Source organism: Schistocerca cancellata, chromosome 6 (assembly GCF_023864275.1).
Source record: "Schistocerca cancellata isolate TAMUIC-IGC-003103 chromosome 6, iqSchCanc2.1, whole genome shotgun sequence".
Classification (NCBI taxonomy): Eukaryota; Metazoa; Arthropoda; class Insecta; order Orthoptera; family Acrididae; genus Schistocerca; species Schistocerca cancellata.
Genome location: NC_064631.1, coordinates 231,669,335 through 231,686,558, shown reverse-complemented (window position 1 = coordinate 231,686,558; position 17,224 = coordinate 231,669,335). Strand labels below are relative to the sequence as shown.

The following is a 17,224-nucleotide window of genomic DNA, read 5'->3' as shown; positions in this document are numbered from 1 at the left end:
ATTGCCTGTATTATCCAAGGAGCCTGTCATTCTTTCCTATTTCGTACTATGTTTCCTTCACCATTTCATCTATCAAAATTCCTCTTTCGTCTTCTATTGTATTCCTTTTTAGACTACCTTAGTAAATCATTGCCTAATGCTCCCTCCGGAGTCCTCTGAAATCTACTTTTCTTTCAATTCATCCAGATCCAGTCTCCTTAATTTCCTACATTTTTGCAATTTATTCAGTTTTAATCTGCTACTCATAAATATTTAGTTATGGTCAGACTCCAGATTTTCCTTTAGATATTTCTTACAGCTTGAATTATAGTTTAGAAATCTCTGTTTTACCTTTACATAACCACTTTGAAACCTTCAGTGTCTCAAGGCCTCTCGTAGTGTACAACATTCTTACATGTTTCTTGAACTGAGCTTTGCCAATCATTAAATTCTGTTCATTATTCAACAAGGCGTTTATACTTTTCATTTCTTTTCCCTGCTCCAATTTTCTCTTTCTATTTTTGCTTGTCTTCCTTTTCCTTCTATCGAATTGGCGTCCCAAGTTGTAAATGAATTTTCGTCTCCGTTAACTATCTGAATGATTTTTCTCTCATTATATAATCTTTCAGTCTCTTCATTATCTAGGGAGCTACTTAGAAGCTTGAGTTGTTGTAGTCGTTGTTGGTTTAATGTCTATCTTGCTAGGATAATGTGTTCACTTTGGTATTTGTATTAGGTTACCTGCATTTCTGTTTTCTTATTCATTGTTAGACCCTCACCTACATTACCCCTATTTGATTTAGTGTTGTAACCCGGAACTCACCTGATCAAGAGTCCGGTTTTCCCTGTCAGCTCACACAACTAGTTTCCACTATGTACATTCCCGTTTTTATATTTTCTAAACTAACTACTCGATTAAGAGATCTAAAATTCCACCCTACAACCCGAAGCAGGCGATATACACTCCTGGAAATTGAAATAAGAACACCGTGAATTCATTGTCCCAGGAAGGGGAAACTTTATTGACACATTCCTGGAGTCAGATACATCAAATAATCACACTGACAGAACCACAGGCACATAGACACAGGCAACAGAGCATGCACAATGTCGGCACTAGTACAGTGTACATCCACCTTTCGCAGCAATACAGGCTGCTATTCTCCCATGGGGACGATCGTAGAGATGCTGGATGTAGTCCTGTGGAACGGCTTGCCATGCCATTTCCACCTGGCGCCTCAGTTGGACCAGCGTTCGTGCTGGACGTGCAGACCGCGTGAGACGACGCTTCATCCAGTCCCAAACATGCTCAATGGGGGACAGATCCGGAGATCTTGCTGGCCAGGGTAGTTGACTTACACCTTCTAGAGCACGTTGGGTGGCACGGGATACATGCGGACGTGCATTGTCCTGTTGGAACAGCAAGTTCCCTTGCCGGTCTAGGAATGGTAGAACGATGGGTTCGATGACGGTTTGGATGTACCGTGCGCTATTCAGTGTCCCCTCGACGATCACCAGTGGTGTACGGCCAGTGTAGGAGATCGCTCCCCACACCATGATGCCGGGTGTTGGCCCTGTGTGCCTCGGTCGTATGCAGTCCTGATTGTGGCGCTCATCTGCACGGCGCCAAACACGCATACGACCATCATTGGCACCAAGGCAGAAGCGACTCTCATCGCTGAAGACGACACGTCTCCATTCGTCCCTCCATTCACGCCTGTCGCGACACCACTGGAGGCGGGCTGCACGATGTTGGGGCGTGAGCGGAAGACGGCCTAACGGTGTGCGGGACCGTAGCCCAGCTTCATGGAGACGGTTGGGAATGGTCCTTGCCGATACCCCAGGAGCAACAGTGTCCCTAATTTGCTGGGAAGTGGCGGTGCGGTCCCCTACGGCACTGCGTAGGATCCTACGGTCTTGGCGTGCATCCGTGCGTCGCTGCGGTCCGGTCCCAGGTCGACGGGCACGTGCACCTTCCGCCGACCACTGGCGACAACATCGATGTACTGTGGAGACCTCACGCCCCACGTGTTGAGCAATTCGGCGGTACGTCCGCCCGGCCTCCCGCATGCCCACAATACGCCCTCGCTCAAAGTCCGTCAACTGCACATACGGTTCACGTCCGCGCTGTCGCGGCATGCTACCAGTGTTAAAGACTGCGATGGAGCTCCGTATGCCACGGCAAACTGGCTGACACTGACGGCGGCGGTGCACAAATGCTGCGCAGCTAGCGCCATTCGACGGCCAACACCGCGGTTCCTGGTGTGTCCGCTGTGCCGTGCGTGTGATCATTGCTTGTACAGCCCTCTCGCAGTGTCCGGAGCAAGTATGGTGGGTCTGACACACCGGTGTCAATGTGTTCTTTTTTCCATTTCCAGGAGTGTGTGTTTACCTCGATGACGACATCCTACTGAGTAGCTGCCTTTCGGAGATCCGGTTGGGGGACTGTTTTACCCCCGCAATATTTTATCCAAATTAATGGGATTATTTAGCATACGGTAGTCCTCGGCAAAAGTAACGACGGTAGTTCCTCAACGCTGTCAGCCGTTCACAGTGCCATCACAGCTAATGTTACAGGACCAGATAAATCAATGATCCAGACTCTCACACCAGCAACTTCTCGGAAACCTGCTGCCACCGTGCATAGTTATCTCGCCTCTCTACACATACCCCTCTGCTGTGGTTGCACCTACAATACGCTGGCTATTAGTATCTTTGAGGCATTCAAGCCACCCCACAACGGCACGGTGCATGTTTCATGGGGGAGGGCACTACCGTCCTGTATTGTATTTAATCATTCACTGTGTTCATCAGGAAAATTACGGGCGATCGTTTGAAGTGGGTACTAGATTTACATTCACCTTTCGAGAATTCTCTGTGTTAATCGAAGTACGAAGGATCATAGATTACTATTTTTCCTCTTGTTCTAAGTTCAAGATGTAATTATGATTGGTGGCGCATGTTTACTGCATAACTCTTTTGACAGCACGGAAACAGCAGTGAGAAACAAGTTCTTATGATAGAATTCGAAGAGAAACAAATACTGTAGTCCCGCTACATTTTCCGAGTTCGTAGGTACACTATAGAGAACTTTATACAAATACAACCAGCGTAACAATAAACACGTTCGGATACTTCAGAGTAAAAAGAACGAAAACCACATCTCAAAATACAGAAAATGTAGATGCATATGAGACATCTATTTACATTCAGTTTTAATGTGAAGATTATTTCAACCCCAAGATTAGTCTGAAGTCTACAGTTTAGCAATACCTCATTTGGTGTAAACTAAAATAGCATTTTCCGACGATCGTAAGCTTTCTCACATGATTTCTAGCCTGACACCTACCTTCCTGACCAATCAAACTTCTGTTCGATCTATGAAATCTTTTCAGGTAAGAGTGCGTGTGTGAACTTTTTCAGTCACTGAAGGCGAGGGAGAACTATTTTCGTAACGCCACGATGATATGCACTTTCATCCGTTCCATTTTTAACTGTTATTTATTGCGAAAAGGGAATGTATATTAAGTTTTCACATTTATGTAATCACGTAGCTTTGATTTTATGGTTATTCTTCTACATTATTTTGGCATGCATAATAAAAATTCACTGTGGCAGTGAAATATCGATGTTAATCGTGAATAGTTCACTAACGTGGAAGTGTAACGGTGTTGTTGTGATGTCTCCTGCTTCAGAGGTACGAATCAATAGTCTAATCAGTAGAAAACATCTATTCTAAGTACAGCTTAATTACTTTAAACCTATTTGAGACGACAAAGAATCAAGAAAAGTTTTTCAACTACATATTGAAAGGTTTGAGGATAGTAGTAAAGCTAACTCATTCGACTGTAACAAGTACTTGACTTGCAGGTAAAAGAATCTGTATCTATACTTGTATATTTCTCGCTGTGATACATAGACACCGATGTTTTTGTGATCCTTCACGTATATATGTATATATATTACTCTGCTACTGAAGAATCTTTTATTTTTGACATAACAAGAATTCAAAGTTTTTGAAGATTATTTCTCTAGAAGTAACTCAGTATTTGTGCAAATGAGTAAACTGTACTATGTAGGCCATATTAATCACACAAAAGATGAGATAATTTTAATTAGCAGCTATGAATGGTTATTCTTCCTTTTGTGAGTAATTTGCATAACCGCAATAAATTAAACTTCAGCTTTCTTATGTAATCTACTGACACTTTGTTATTTTGCACTCTTTATCTGTTGTATCACTTAACTCTTCTACGTCACTTAACCATGAGCAGTTTTTAAAATCGTGGGAGTCATATCACGAAAGTACAGTTTCTGCCGTAAATGTTGTGCTTCTGCACAGTAACTAACGAATTATAAATCTGAACAAAACTAACGGAAGCGGCAATGTATTCCTATATGATTACTTTTGACAGTTTAGTGGATCTCCAATACATTCTCAGTGCCTTCTTAACGGCTTAAATTTGTTTTCTGTGGCACCAAATGGTAATGAGTGATGCTAATAAAGAGTGTCACAAACCAGCAAACAACGATACCCAAGATACGGTGAACAGTTTTGATATCAATAATCTTCATTCCTGGAACGTTACAGCAACAGTAACCGCCTCTATCAAAAAAATTATACAGTCATTAGGTTAATTACTGTACACTATGCTTCCAGCTGTTTATTGTAGAGGCTAACTGTACTCTCCTGCTCTGCTTACATTAGCAGTATCTTTGCATCGCCCTTTATGTACTGAATTTTTTATTTTTCTCTTCCTTGCAAACGCAAAATAATATGTTTATCGTTACAATACTTGTACTACTATGTGTTGGTATCCACTTTTTCACCGATCTGACGTCTGATTTGATAACAGATGTAATTTAAAATTTCTCTAGAGAGATGAAATAAACTACCTTAGTAAAGTGATTTTGCATCTATCTTTTAAACTATAAATGATTAACACATTCTTAAATTGTGGGAATATTTATGAATCTTCGCCTTCACGCAGATTCTGAAATAATTTATTAATAAATCTAGTATTATTTATTTTCTATATCAGAATTAATATCAGAATTAATGGTCAATTTCTCAAATTATGCTTACTAATTTGTACTATATTTCACTTTATAAACGTTTGTTCCTGTAAATGATAATCAGGTTATCGATGTAAATATTATTGTTGCAATTAATTACAACAGGTTTGCCAGGTTTACGAAGGCGCAGTTTCAAAATTTTACGCTTTTATGAGCGTAGACAGCAGTGTTATTACTGAATTGGCCGTAACGAAACCCATTGGTAGTATCACCCTTGCCTATGCACTCACCTGCAATGTTAATAAGCATGACAATAGAAAAAACTTATTTCCAACGGTATTCTCTGACAAGGAAGTACTCTTCCTTAACAGACGTGAAGCCACCTCTGTGATCTGGCAGCCCTGGAGTATGTGTTGTTGCAGCCAGCATTTGCTTGTGTGAACTCTTGCTTGCAGATTTTCATTTTTGTTTTTTCTGTCTGTCTGTCTGTCCTCGCACACGGCAGAGATGCCCTTGTATGAGCCCTCACCCGAACCCGCAGTTTTCGCAGGTCAGTCGACTTTCACTCTTTTAAGCTTCTGTCGTCCTACGCTTCGTGATGGTAAACGTTCCTTGCATGTACAATGCAGCTCCATTGTATCTGGCAGTAAGTCACTTATACTTAACGTAACTCGTTGAAACCCATTAACTGAACGTCACGTCGATGCCCGGAAAACACTCAGCAGTTATGATGAGCATACTATAATTAAGCACTATATGTAGGTTTGGTGGCAAAAGCAACTGCTTTGGTCAGGAGAAGCTCGAGTACGTACCTGTGAACGTTTGCCATCACTTTAAGACTACTTTATCTTGCTTTAGAAGAATATAATGAATGTGTTTTTACTTATTATTTGCCTCAAATATTTTCTTTGATTTATGTGCTTCTTATTATACTGCATGAAGTCTGTACGCTTGTTACTACTTATGCACATACTTCTAGATAATCCCTGCTAAGAAACAGAAATTGCAATAAATGCTTTCTTTGTATTTTTTGTAAGGAGAGGCGTTTGTAAACTAAGCAAAATGGTGTCGGGGCCAAGTTTAGAACACCGCATCTGTGTACGGACTTTTTTTTTCAGTAAGCCACTAGTTCTGAGGATGAATACACAATGTGCTAAACCGAGATTTAAAGAAAGTACGGTTAGTGCGAGTCATTTTATGTTATGCTGGTTATTCCGCCGTGTCGTACCTCATCTTATATTTCTGTTCTATTCAGTGCAATTGTTTCTTTACCGCAAAACTTTTTTAGTTTTTAATGTTATCAATAACTGCGAAATACAGTAATCTCTCTCTCTCTAACTCTCTCTCTCTCTCTCTCTCTCCCTTACAAAGAATAATTGTGTTACTTCATACTATTTCCTCATTTATATTTCCTTTTCATGTCTCTTCTCAGTCCAAGCCTTTGTGAGAAGTTTTTCTGTCAACTAGAGTGATTTAATAGGAGAAATATGTATTTATATTTGCACAAAAGTTCATTACGTTTGTGTGAGAGGAGATTCTGCTGTCACCATTTATGAATTACCAAAATTCTGTGACAATTTAACATTCAGAACTAAAAACTAAATTGTTAATTAAAACTGATGTTTAAAGCCATTAACTACAATGACGGAAAAAAGCAACGCCAAGAAATAATTAATTTGGAGTAATGAAATTTCGGGAAGCCATTTGTCTAATTAACATATTTTAGTGATTAACATTGCAAGATCACAGGCCAATGAGATAAGCCACTGCAAATGAGAAACGCTGATACATTAAGAAACGGTGTAACTGCCAGAATATTAAGTGTAAGCACGCAAACGTACATGCATTGTGTTGCACAGGTGCTAGACGTGGATTTTTTCGATGGATTTCCATGTCTGTTGTATTTGATTAGTCAATACCGGGACGATTAATGCTGGTTGTGGATGAAGCTGGGGCTGTCGGCCGATGACGTCCCATATGTCCTCGATTGGCGATATATCTTATGATCAAACAGGCCAAGGCTACCGACACTATAGAGCATGTGGGTTTACAACAGCGGTATGTGTGTCCTATTGGAAAACACCCTCTGGAATGCTGTTCGTTGATGACTGCACAATAGGTCAAACCACCAGACTGATGTGCAAGTTTTCAGTCAGGGTGCGTGGGAAAGCCACTGTAGTGCTCATGCTGTCATGGGAAATCGCACTCCAGGTCATAACTCGGTTGTAGGTACAGTGTGTCCAGCAGGCCCTCAGCTGACCACCTTTTAATCAGCACATGGTCCTCACTGGCACTGACGAGGGGACATTATGGGAGGTGCATCGAGTTATGAGCTCCCCCTTCGCCTGCTATAGTGTGGGTAGGCACCTATCATAACCTAAAATTGTAGGTGCCCATGCGGCCTCGTTTTTGAAATATGGCCTGTTAAAGTTTTAGCAGCTCTTTATATACAGAAAAGTTTCACTGTTGTGGTAAGTGAGCGAGTAACCGAGTGGCAAGCGAGCGAGACTCCCGTCCAGGCGACCCTGGTTCGAAACCCGTCTATGCTACTTTTGTTTCCTTTTTTTTCAAATGCCGGTTTTAATTTATAATTAATAATGAAAATTCCGCAAAGAACTGATTTAAAAGAATTACAAGCCTCTATAAATCAAAATTACACATTGAATGTCAAATTTTGTTTCAATCTTTTGCGTTTTTATTTTTATTTTAACAGTATTCCATAACGTCAATGCAGTGGCGTTTCCTGCGGACTTGAGAAAATACAGATGCGATTGTGACGAAAATGAATGTGCATTCGTACAATGTTCGAGGAGTCAAAAGTACAAATGTTTTGATTGTTTTTATAAAAAGTATCATCCGTCGGAACGTGCTCGTCAAAATATAGGAAAAACCGATTAACTTTCCATTAAATGAAACATATTTTTAATCCCTCATTCGTTGGTACTTATTTATATTCTCTAACTCAATGGAATAAAATTAAAAATACAACGAAAAAAATTTACAATAATAAAATATTTCAAGAAATTACATTACGGTAAATTTCCTGTTAAAATAGAAAAAAACGCAAAAGATTGAAACAAGATTTGACATTCAATGTGTAATTTTGATTTATAGAGGCTTGTAATTGCTTTTAATCAGTTCCTTGCGGAATTTTCATGATTAATTTTAAATTAAAACAGGCATTTAAAAAAAAGGTAACAAAAGTAGCATAGCCAGGTCTCGAACCAGGGTCGCCTGGACGGGAGTCTAGCTCGCTTGCCACTTTTTTTTTATTCCACAAAAACAGCAACAAAAATGGCTACAATGAAATGAGATAAATAAGGTGACAGAGAATTGCAGTCATAAATTACAGCATTCAAAGAATGCGTCTTTAGCAGTAGCACAATTTAGCAGCTTACTGTCACCTTCAACTGGTGGGAGTTCAGCAAGCACATTTTCTTCTTCTGCAGCCTGATGTTCCTCATCATCATTTCCCAGATCCAAATTAATCATTCAGTAAATCCTTCATGTGTGTTCCTTCCAGGGTAAATTACGTGGACAGAAGAGCAGTACGGAACAGTGAAATCGCAAGGTCCTCGACTGCCTTGTTATTTTTGTCAGTTCCAGCCTTCTAAACGCATCCATAGGGAGTTCAACATCTTCCTTTATATCAGACACCAGATGTTTGTCGCCATATTCTTGTATCTGCTGTACTACTGATTTATTTTTCATGTGTGACTTTCAGGTGAGGTTAGGGTCGGGAACGTGACCCAACCCATTCCCACTCTACTAGGAATCCAGTTCCCAACCTATACCCATTCTGTAGAAGACAATTCGGAGCATGTTACCATATTTATTATTGTGATTCTGATATTTAAGTATTTTCTCGAATTCATTTTCCATATACATCTTGTATTCAATATGTTCATCGCTCCCAAAATTGTTAAAAACTTAACTTGTATATTTGCCCATTAACCAAATCACTGCGTTATTTTTTGCCTTTCCTCTGGTCTGAAGAAAATGTTAGTCGGTACATTGTTTGCCGAAGTTCTTGTTATTTGAGCAATTTTCTCCCTTGTCCACCTCCAGTTGATAATCCGATCTCCACATGTGTAACAATGAGACACACTATCAATGAGGTTGCATTTGCTGCAGACGTTAGTGTTACTTAAACCGATGGCAAAGAGACGCTCATTAGTGCTGATGATGTTATTGACTACCTTGTACCACCCTGTTATCACGTCAGACGAAAGAGCATCACTACTGATATTTTTCCAGACCACATTCCATGCTATTCCAGCATATTTAGTTTCTATGTTATTTTTCCTTTCATGTTTCCGTCTTTCAGCTAAAATCGCCTTTTCTGTAACTTTTTTGGAGTTCAAAAGCTTTTTGCTAACTTAGTTCAAGATAATACTCCCTAATGTGTTTTAGCTTAAAACTTATCTTTTGTATATTTGTCGGCGGTTCTACACTTTCTGGCCTGACAATATCGTATAGTTTTGCTGTAATGAACCCTGGATCATAACACATTATGCTCCATGTTCGTTTGACATACAATGCCATCGCTTTAGACTTTATGTCGGTTAGTCCCATTCCTCTATTGCTTGGATCCAAAGCTGCTGTCTTCACCGGCACTCGAAACAATTCCCCCTTCAACAAGAACGCTGCCACTCGGTTACTCGCTCACTTGCCACAACAGTGAATCTTTTCTGTATATAAAGTTCTGCCCAAGCTTTAACAGGCAATATTTCAAAAACGAAGCCGCATTGGCACCTACAATTTTAGGGTGTGGTAGGTGCCTATCCACACTATAAGCAGCCGAAGTGGGAGCTCAGAACTCGATGCACCTCCCAGAAGTTCCCCTCGTGGGGCAGAACTAGCTTCATCAGAAAACATAACAAAGCTCTACACTGACCTTCAATTACCTCTCGCTTGACACCACTGACGTCGCAAATGGCGGTCGTTTGGGGTCAGTGGAATGTACTGTACAGTGCGTCTGGTTCGGTGCTGTCCTTTAACTAATCGATTTGTAACATTTCGTCGCGTCACTGTAGTACCAACCGCTGCTTAAATAGCTGCTGTAGATGCAGACAATGCGCCAGAGCCATAAGGTGAACACGATGGTCGTCCCTCTCGGCAATTCCACGTGGCCGTCCGGAGTCAGGTCATCTTGCGACCGTACGTTCTCGCGACCACCGCTGCGAGCCATCATGTACAGTGGCTACACTCCTGTCAAGTTTTTCTGTAATATCGCAGAAGGAGCATCCAGATTCTCGTAGTCCTGTTACACGACATCGTTCAAAGTCAGTGAGTTGCTGATAATCGCGTCTTCATCACCTTAAACGCATACCTGACTGACAGCAACTCACCACGCTCAGTCTCAACGACAACTAAAGTTCGTGGCCGTTACAGCGTGATTAAAAGCAAGAATTGGCCTGCATTCACTTAGGGGCGCTACTAACTGCACTCTTACGCGGCCGGTCCGAAACCCGAATAGGCATCATCTCTCAAATTCAGAAACGTATGTACCAACTTTCGTTTATGCTGCGCAACTGCTTCTTGGTGTTGCGATTTTTTCCCGTCAGTGTATTTCAAATTTGAGCAACTTTCCTCGTTCGGTACTAGGAGAAACTCTTTCGACTTTGTAGAGTTATGTTTTAATTGTAATAACACAGAAGAGATTTTATGTTTCTAATAATACTCTGTCTTGTGTTACATGCGAGCAGAACCTGAGGTCCGTGACATGGGCATCATGGCTTACGGACCAGCGGCGGAAGCGGGCGACGTGGCCATGTCGCCACTGATCATGGCGATGTGCGTGGTCGCCAGCGCAGCACTCAGCTCCTAGGTGAGTTTCTGTTTTCTGCCACTTCAAGTAACACATGGGTAATATGTTCCCAGAAACGAAACGCTGAGAACTTCCAAAGTCCGATATAATCCGCTAAAGAAGTTCCGAGACTGATTTTATTGCTGGCAAGCGACGTCAGCGCGGTAATTACGGTAGAATCGTAGGCTAACAACTCTAAACAACAGACGCGCATTCGACGTGAGCAGACAGTTATAAATAGTGGATATGAAGCCATACTGTGTCAACATTGTCATAAATCACAAGCGCCGGCCGGTGTGGCCGTGCGGTTAAAGGCGCTTCAGTCTGGAACCGCTTGACCGCTCCGGTCGCAGGTTCGAATCCTGCCTCGGGCATGGATGTGTGTGATGTCCTTAGGTTAGTTAGGTTTAATTAGTTCTAAGTTCTAGGCGACTGATGACCTCAGCAGTTAAGTCGCATAGTGCTCAGAGCCATTTGAACCATTTTTTGAAATCACAAGCGTGGAGCATCACCTGAAAATCAAATTTAAGACATTTTCAAGAAGGGGAAGTTTTTACCGCACAGGTTGACTCACAATCAAAAACAATTAAGCTTGGAGAGCTACCGCGAATTGATTGAAAGGCTAAATGCGTACAGTTTTTTTCCTGAAAAAATCAATACCTGTAATGATACTTGCTGTTATCAATAAGACCCTACCACAGATGACAGGGAGTAGAAATTCACATGAGCGGTCACGCTTTGACGCCGTAACTGAAGTTCAAGCTAGTGTGGCTTTCTTGTTGAACAGCATCCCAAAGAAGGACTTTTCTTACAGTTTCGCAATGTTTTATGAGTGTTCCATGCATTGTGGAGGCAGACTGTGTCGAACACCCGAAGCATTAACACCACCATCTTTACTTTTCTCTAATTTTCTTATTAATACAGCCTCCATATTTTCTGGAAAAAAACTGGAAATTTGTGGTAAGGTCTTATGGGACCAAACTGCTGAGGTCGTCGGTCCCTAAGCTTCCGCACTATTCAATCTAACTTAAACTAACTTACGCTAAGGACAACACACCAACACACACACCCTTGCTCGAGGGAGGAATCGACCCTCCGACGGAGGGAGCCGCGTAGGCCGTGACAAGACGTCTCAAACCGCGCGGCTATTTTCTTGGTTGTCAGGGACCTTAGTGCTAGAGTATGGACCTGAAAATCACAAATAATAATTGGGTACTGCGCAGAAATATCTTTAAAGGAATGAAAAATAACAGTATAATAAGGACTACAAAGAAACAGAACACACGTTTAACTTAGCTAAAAATACATAAAACGAAAAATGACATTCCTAGAACTGTAAAATACGTCGTTATACAACAATAATCGAACCAGAAGCACTCCACGCAACGTAGACACCCTCCAATACAAAGCATTAAAACAGAAATTATATTAAAGTGATGTAGAACTATGAGAAAAATCTTAGGACAAAAAATAAAAACTTAACGCCGAAATCTTCAGCCATATACCCAAAACTACAGTCACAACATGCCACGGAATAATAGTGCGTTGTGTGAAAATAAAGAACCTGTTAATGACGATCCTTTGCTATATTTTTAATTATAAAGTAAATTTTAGAAATTTATGTGATACCAAAGATCGTCTCATATATTCATAATGAGCGGAGAAATCTCACAGGCAAATTGTAATGAAGAGGATATACAGAGGTATTATGTTAGATGTGAAGGCACAGTTACAAGTGGTCGTCAGATAAATCAAAGAGTATCAGATCAGACACCTGTGGTATGTATGTTGAACATATGTCAGTGCTGTTAACTCTGAGCAGCTTCATATCGTCATTGCTAAAAGTTAACGAATCATTTATAAAGGTTACCAAAGAGATTTATCATCTAGATTTACTATCACTAGAAAGCCTGTTTTTTAATGTTTATAGTAAAGTTTTTGATACAAACAAAAGTAATCTGCGTTACTAAAGAGACGACTCTACTCATAGAAATGATATATTTAGATGACATATCAGTTGTACAAATGTATGATTCAAAACAAAAATCTAGAAAGTTTGAAAACGTAACAATATATATTGGCAAATAGAGATAGTAAACTTAGGGATGGAATGAGCAGTAACATTACAGGATGATACCGTATCTATATTACTGTATGTATAAAGATATATGTATAGGTAGAAATCATATTTACTTTTAATATCATACAGGCAGCTTCGCACGTCGTCCATGATTTTATTACCTCTACTCATATGCTAATCTGTGTAATTAAATGTTCACTTTTCTATAGTTTTGTTTCTGATATGTTACCATTTTCTATTCCAGAAGTGGGCCCTAGGTAATTAAATGTTAATGTGATGTTAATGCTATTTAACTTGTTTAGATTTCTTTGACGAGCAGTCCCTTCACTTGTAATACACAGCCATTGCACTTCCTTTGGATTTAGATTGCCTGTCGGATAGCCTCGTTTTTATGAGTGTACCAGATTATCTGTAATTAGGTATGAATACTATATAACTACTCTGTAAATTTAAAAACGTAGTAATTGATTTGTCAGTTTTATTTTCAGTAGTTTTCATGAAATAAATTTGTGAATGAGTAAAATCACTATGCCGGAGAAAGTGGGAAGATACATGAGACTGAAAGATTAGGAGGACTCCAATGTTACCCAAAGAATAATAAAAAACCAAAATTTTTGTTGTCTGTTACGTTTTCTTGTATTGTTGTTTTGTGTATTACCTTCTGTCTGCAGTTATAGAAGGGAATCCATGCCCTGTAATAAACTGTACTTACATCTGCTCAAACTGTCCCTAAGTCGCTTCTAAATGAAACTTAAGTCGTGTTCTTGTCCTCTACAGATGGAGTGCGCGCGACTGGGTGTTGCAGGTCATCCCCGGTGACGAAGCTGGAGTCATACCAGGACAACAAGACATATGAGCAAAGAGAATTCAAACTCTTTCAGACCCAAAGACTGCTTTCTTTTGTAACGTATCAGGAAGTCCTGTATTACCGACATGTATGACGTGTATTTAACCATGGAATAGCTCTAAGCGCTTTTCTGTAACGGTCCTCCCCAAGACAACAGATTTTTTGTGTATAAACTTGTACAATGCACGTTATTTTATTGTAGCATTGTTTACGGAAGGTATCATTTTTTTAGTTTAGAAAGAAAGACAATCCGAGCACCTGTCTCAAGGCGAGGCACCACCCGTCTGCGGCTACTCCAAGAGGCCGACGGGAGCTGTGACGTCACACGGGAGAGGCGCGGGAAGCGGTGGTTCTCCCGCTGAAGTTGATCGGAGCCTGTTTCGTGACGTAGCGTGAGGCTGACGCAGGAGTCAGTGTCGGCTTTGTGCACTTTACGGGAAGTGAGTTACCTGCCGCCTGGATAAACTGACGGCGTGGCGTCTGTGAAATGGCGCGAGATCCAAATCCATGGGGCCAAAGTGAGTCGTTTTAAAAAGAAAAGGGGGAACTTTTGAGTATCGTGTGGGATTTGGAGATAATAATAATGCCTCCGTGGCGAGGACATCATTTTGTAAATCCACTGATGTTTCGCTACAATTTCTGATTTTCGTACAGTGTATGTTAATAGACGATGCAGTATCAGTAACAAGTTATCTCATAATGAACAAATATAATGTATTCAATCAATGTGCTGTTCCCAAAATAAATTTAAAAAATGCTTAGTGATGTCGTAGCCTAACTTATCGTTTTGATTCCAGTTGGTGTATCTACAAGATGTATTATTTTGCAGTGTATAATTATCAAAATGGACGAATGTAAATCGCAAAGCTACTTCATGAATGTGTGACATTTAATATACTCCATCAAGATTACAAATAAATCCATCCGTAGGATTATCAGTAACGCGTTTGAACGATAGTTCTAAAATGTACTTTGCCCTTGCAATGACTGTCGCTCATTCGGTCATCACTTTAAAAAAAACGAATGTACTGCCATTGTTCAAAATTAACATCATGAATATGGCTCAATAATTTCAATGACACACGTAGTTGAAGGATGTAGAAACACTATCACATCATGATAAAGTAAAATAACGGTTCTAGAATGAAAGCTTTAGCCACTGTATTTGTTGACGATAGTCAAACTCTGTAAATAAATGGGCAAAATACATTTTATAATTATTAAGCAAGTAATTTGTTTAAAAGCTATTGATGTTACTTAGGATAGTAATTTGTCTAATACAATGTATGTGACTGTCGCTATATATCTAAAGACTTTTATTTTTTTGAACAAAAATATAAGAAATGTATCTTTGTAAGTGAGCCAGAAGTTCATTTGAACGAGAAATAAGAAAACTGTCTAAATAATTTTCGAATATTCTAATGTGATATAAGACGAAAACAGTTCCAACCATGGAATATCAGTTTCTCACAAGCGTTCTTCTTTTTGGAAGAAATGAAGGAAAGCTGCCACCCTCCCAGTCTTACTAATTTGCCCATACTCTTTTATTAAATAGTACTGATGTCTGAATGTTCGATTCGTTTTTACCTTACAAACAATAGATTTCATAAAATTTCAAAGGGAAGAGACTCTGTCAGGTCTTGGACATGTTTTTGTAAAATGACTAGCAAGCAATACATCTTTGCCCAACACAGTGAAGTGTTCTTACTGTCTTATTGCCAAGGACAAATCTTGTGAAAAAGGAATGAAGCAGTAATATCTTCTCTCACTTATAGCACCCATTTGTAAAGGTGCAGATAAATGTCGTGATATTAATTGCAATATTTTCTTGTGTCATTGTCATGATAATTATTGTTCAAATGAATGCTGTTGCAAACTCATGTACTTCTTTTTTTAGCAGACCTAGGACACTTAAAAGGTGACAGGATGACTGAAATAAAACATTGAGTACAATGAGTTTGTATTGCGTAAATGAAGCCATTAATTCTCCTCTCCCACTGTTATTTCGTTATGAGTAAGTGTCTCGTCTGTTCAATGGTATCACATGTGTGTGTTTTGATACAAGGAATTGCTGGTCATTTCGAAATTGGCAGAAGAAAAACAAGTACTTAGTCTCGAGTACGAAACGTGTTGCATACTTCGCCTATGAAGTTTGCAGTACATGCTTGAAAGGTGCATGTATGTTGCAATCACATTAATTTTATTCTGAGCTGCACTTTGTTTTCTCTTTCCCTGGAGGTAATTTCTTTTGATGTGATAAGAGTATGAGATTTCCAAGAAGTAGCAGCAATATATATATTTTAATATTTCTTAAGGTCTGTAGAATATAATAATAATATGGAGGCTACAAAGAAATCTGCAGATGCCTGTGTTCACAAAACGTACCCTCTTCGCATCCTACAGCTGACCAGCAATTTCTTGCGCCCTGTGTTTTACTACCAATGCTAAAACTTAGGACTGTAAGCATCAGATAATTATTTTGCTTAAAAATGCAACTATTTTTATCACATTACATCTACACAACTTCATAAACGCTATAATACTATAATAATTGAGTGTGTACATTTATAAGTATCGGATAGTTATTGTGTACAACTAGCATGTATAATACCTAATATTTTGTTTGTTCTTTGTATTTGACAACTATGAAATACAAACTACGTTGTGAATATTGTTGCAGGTGTTGATATATAGCTTTCCACACCATCTCAAGATCAATCTTCTATTACATATGTTACAGTGTACATTATAAGAGCAAATCTGCCTCTATTTAAAAATAAAAACGAATGAACCTATCATTTTTACAACATGTACTTTGCTGATCTACAGCAAAACCATTGTTTTTATGTTGCATGAAATGTTAATTACTTAGTTTTACCTTGAATGTGTTTAATATTTCTGTATCATAAAGAGTACATCAGTTCCCTGTTGATGGAGAAACAGCCTCTCACTTTCACTATTTGTGTATAAAAACAATCTGTGTACTGAAAGAATATTATCACTGAATTCCCAATAACCCCATCATGTGTTAGATATCAATTACAGGCATACACAGCCGAAAACTTTCAGATAGCAGTCGTTTGATTCCTGGTTATAAAATATAAATCCAAGGTTGACGTTATATTATGTGTGCTTCTTACAGTGTGAGCTCACCAAATGTAATTTGTATACTAAATGTGCAGCCAGTTTCAAACTTTTAAATGGAATTGAGACGTAATGTGACCATAAATTGTTTATATTGTATTTAAAAAGTGTTTCATTTCAATCAAACATCCAGTAAGTCTGTGTATCCTGAGGAAGAAAAATTAATAATAATGTTATCTAATGTGACAGTGATGCACACCCTACGTACGAAAGGGAACAGACATTCTTTAGCATGAAGGAAACTTTTTACGGGTTTTTATTCACCTGCTCGTATTCTTCAGTGTCACAATGTCAATAGAAGTCTTAATAGACAGAATATACTGTAAAATGGAATAATAGGACATCATAA

General features: G+C 39.4%; 1 protein-coding gene across 2 annotated transcripts in view; it reads left to right on the top strand.

Annotated features, from left to right (window-relative positions):
* Positions 1-16,975, top strand: part of LOC126191483 (limbic system-associated membrane protein) — a 986,380-nt gene extending 969,405 nt beyond the window's left edge. Inside the window, exons 9-11 of one of the 2 annotated variants that reach the window (XM_049932366.1) lie at positions 5,501-5,545; positions 10,704-10,825; positions 13,662-16,975. In XM_049932366.1, the coding sequence (XP_049788323.1) occupies positions 5,501-5,545; positions 10,704-10,825 (167 nt within the window). In that variant the 3' untranslated portion in view covers positions 13,662-16,975. The remainder of the gene's footprint in view (positions 1-5,500; positions 5,546-10,703; positions 10,826-13,661) is intronic. The other variant, XM_049932368.1, reaches the window with a different exon arrangement.
* The last annotated feature ends 249 nt before the right edge of the window (positions 16,976-17,224 follow it).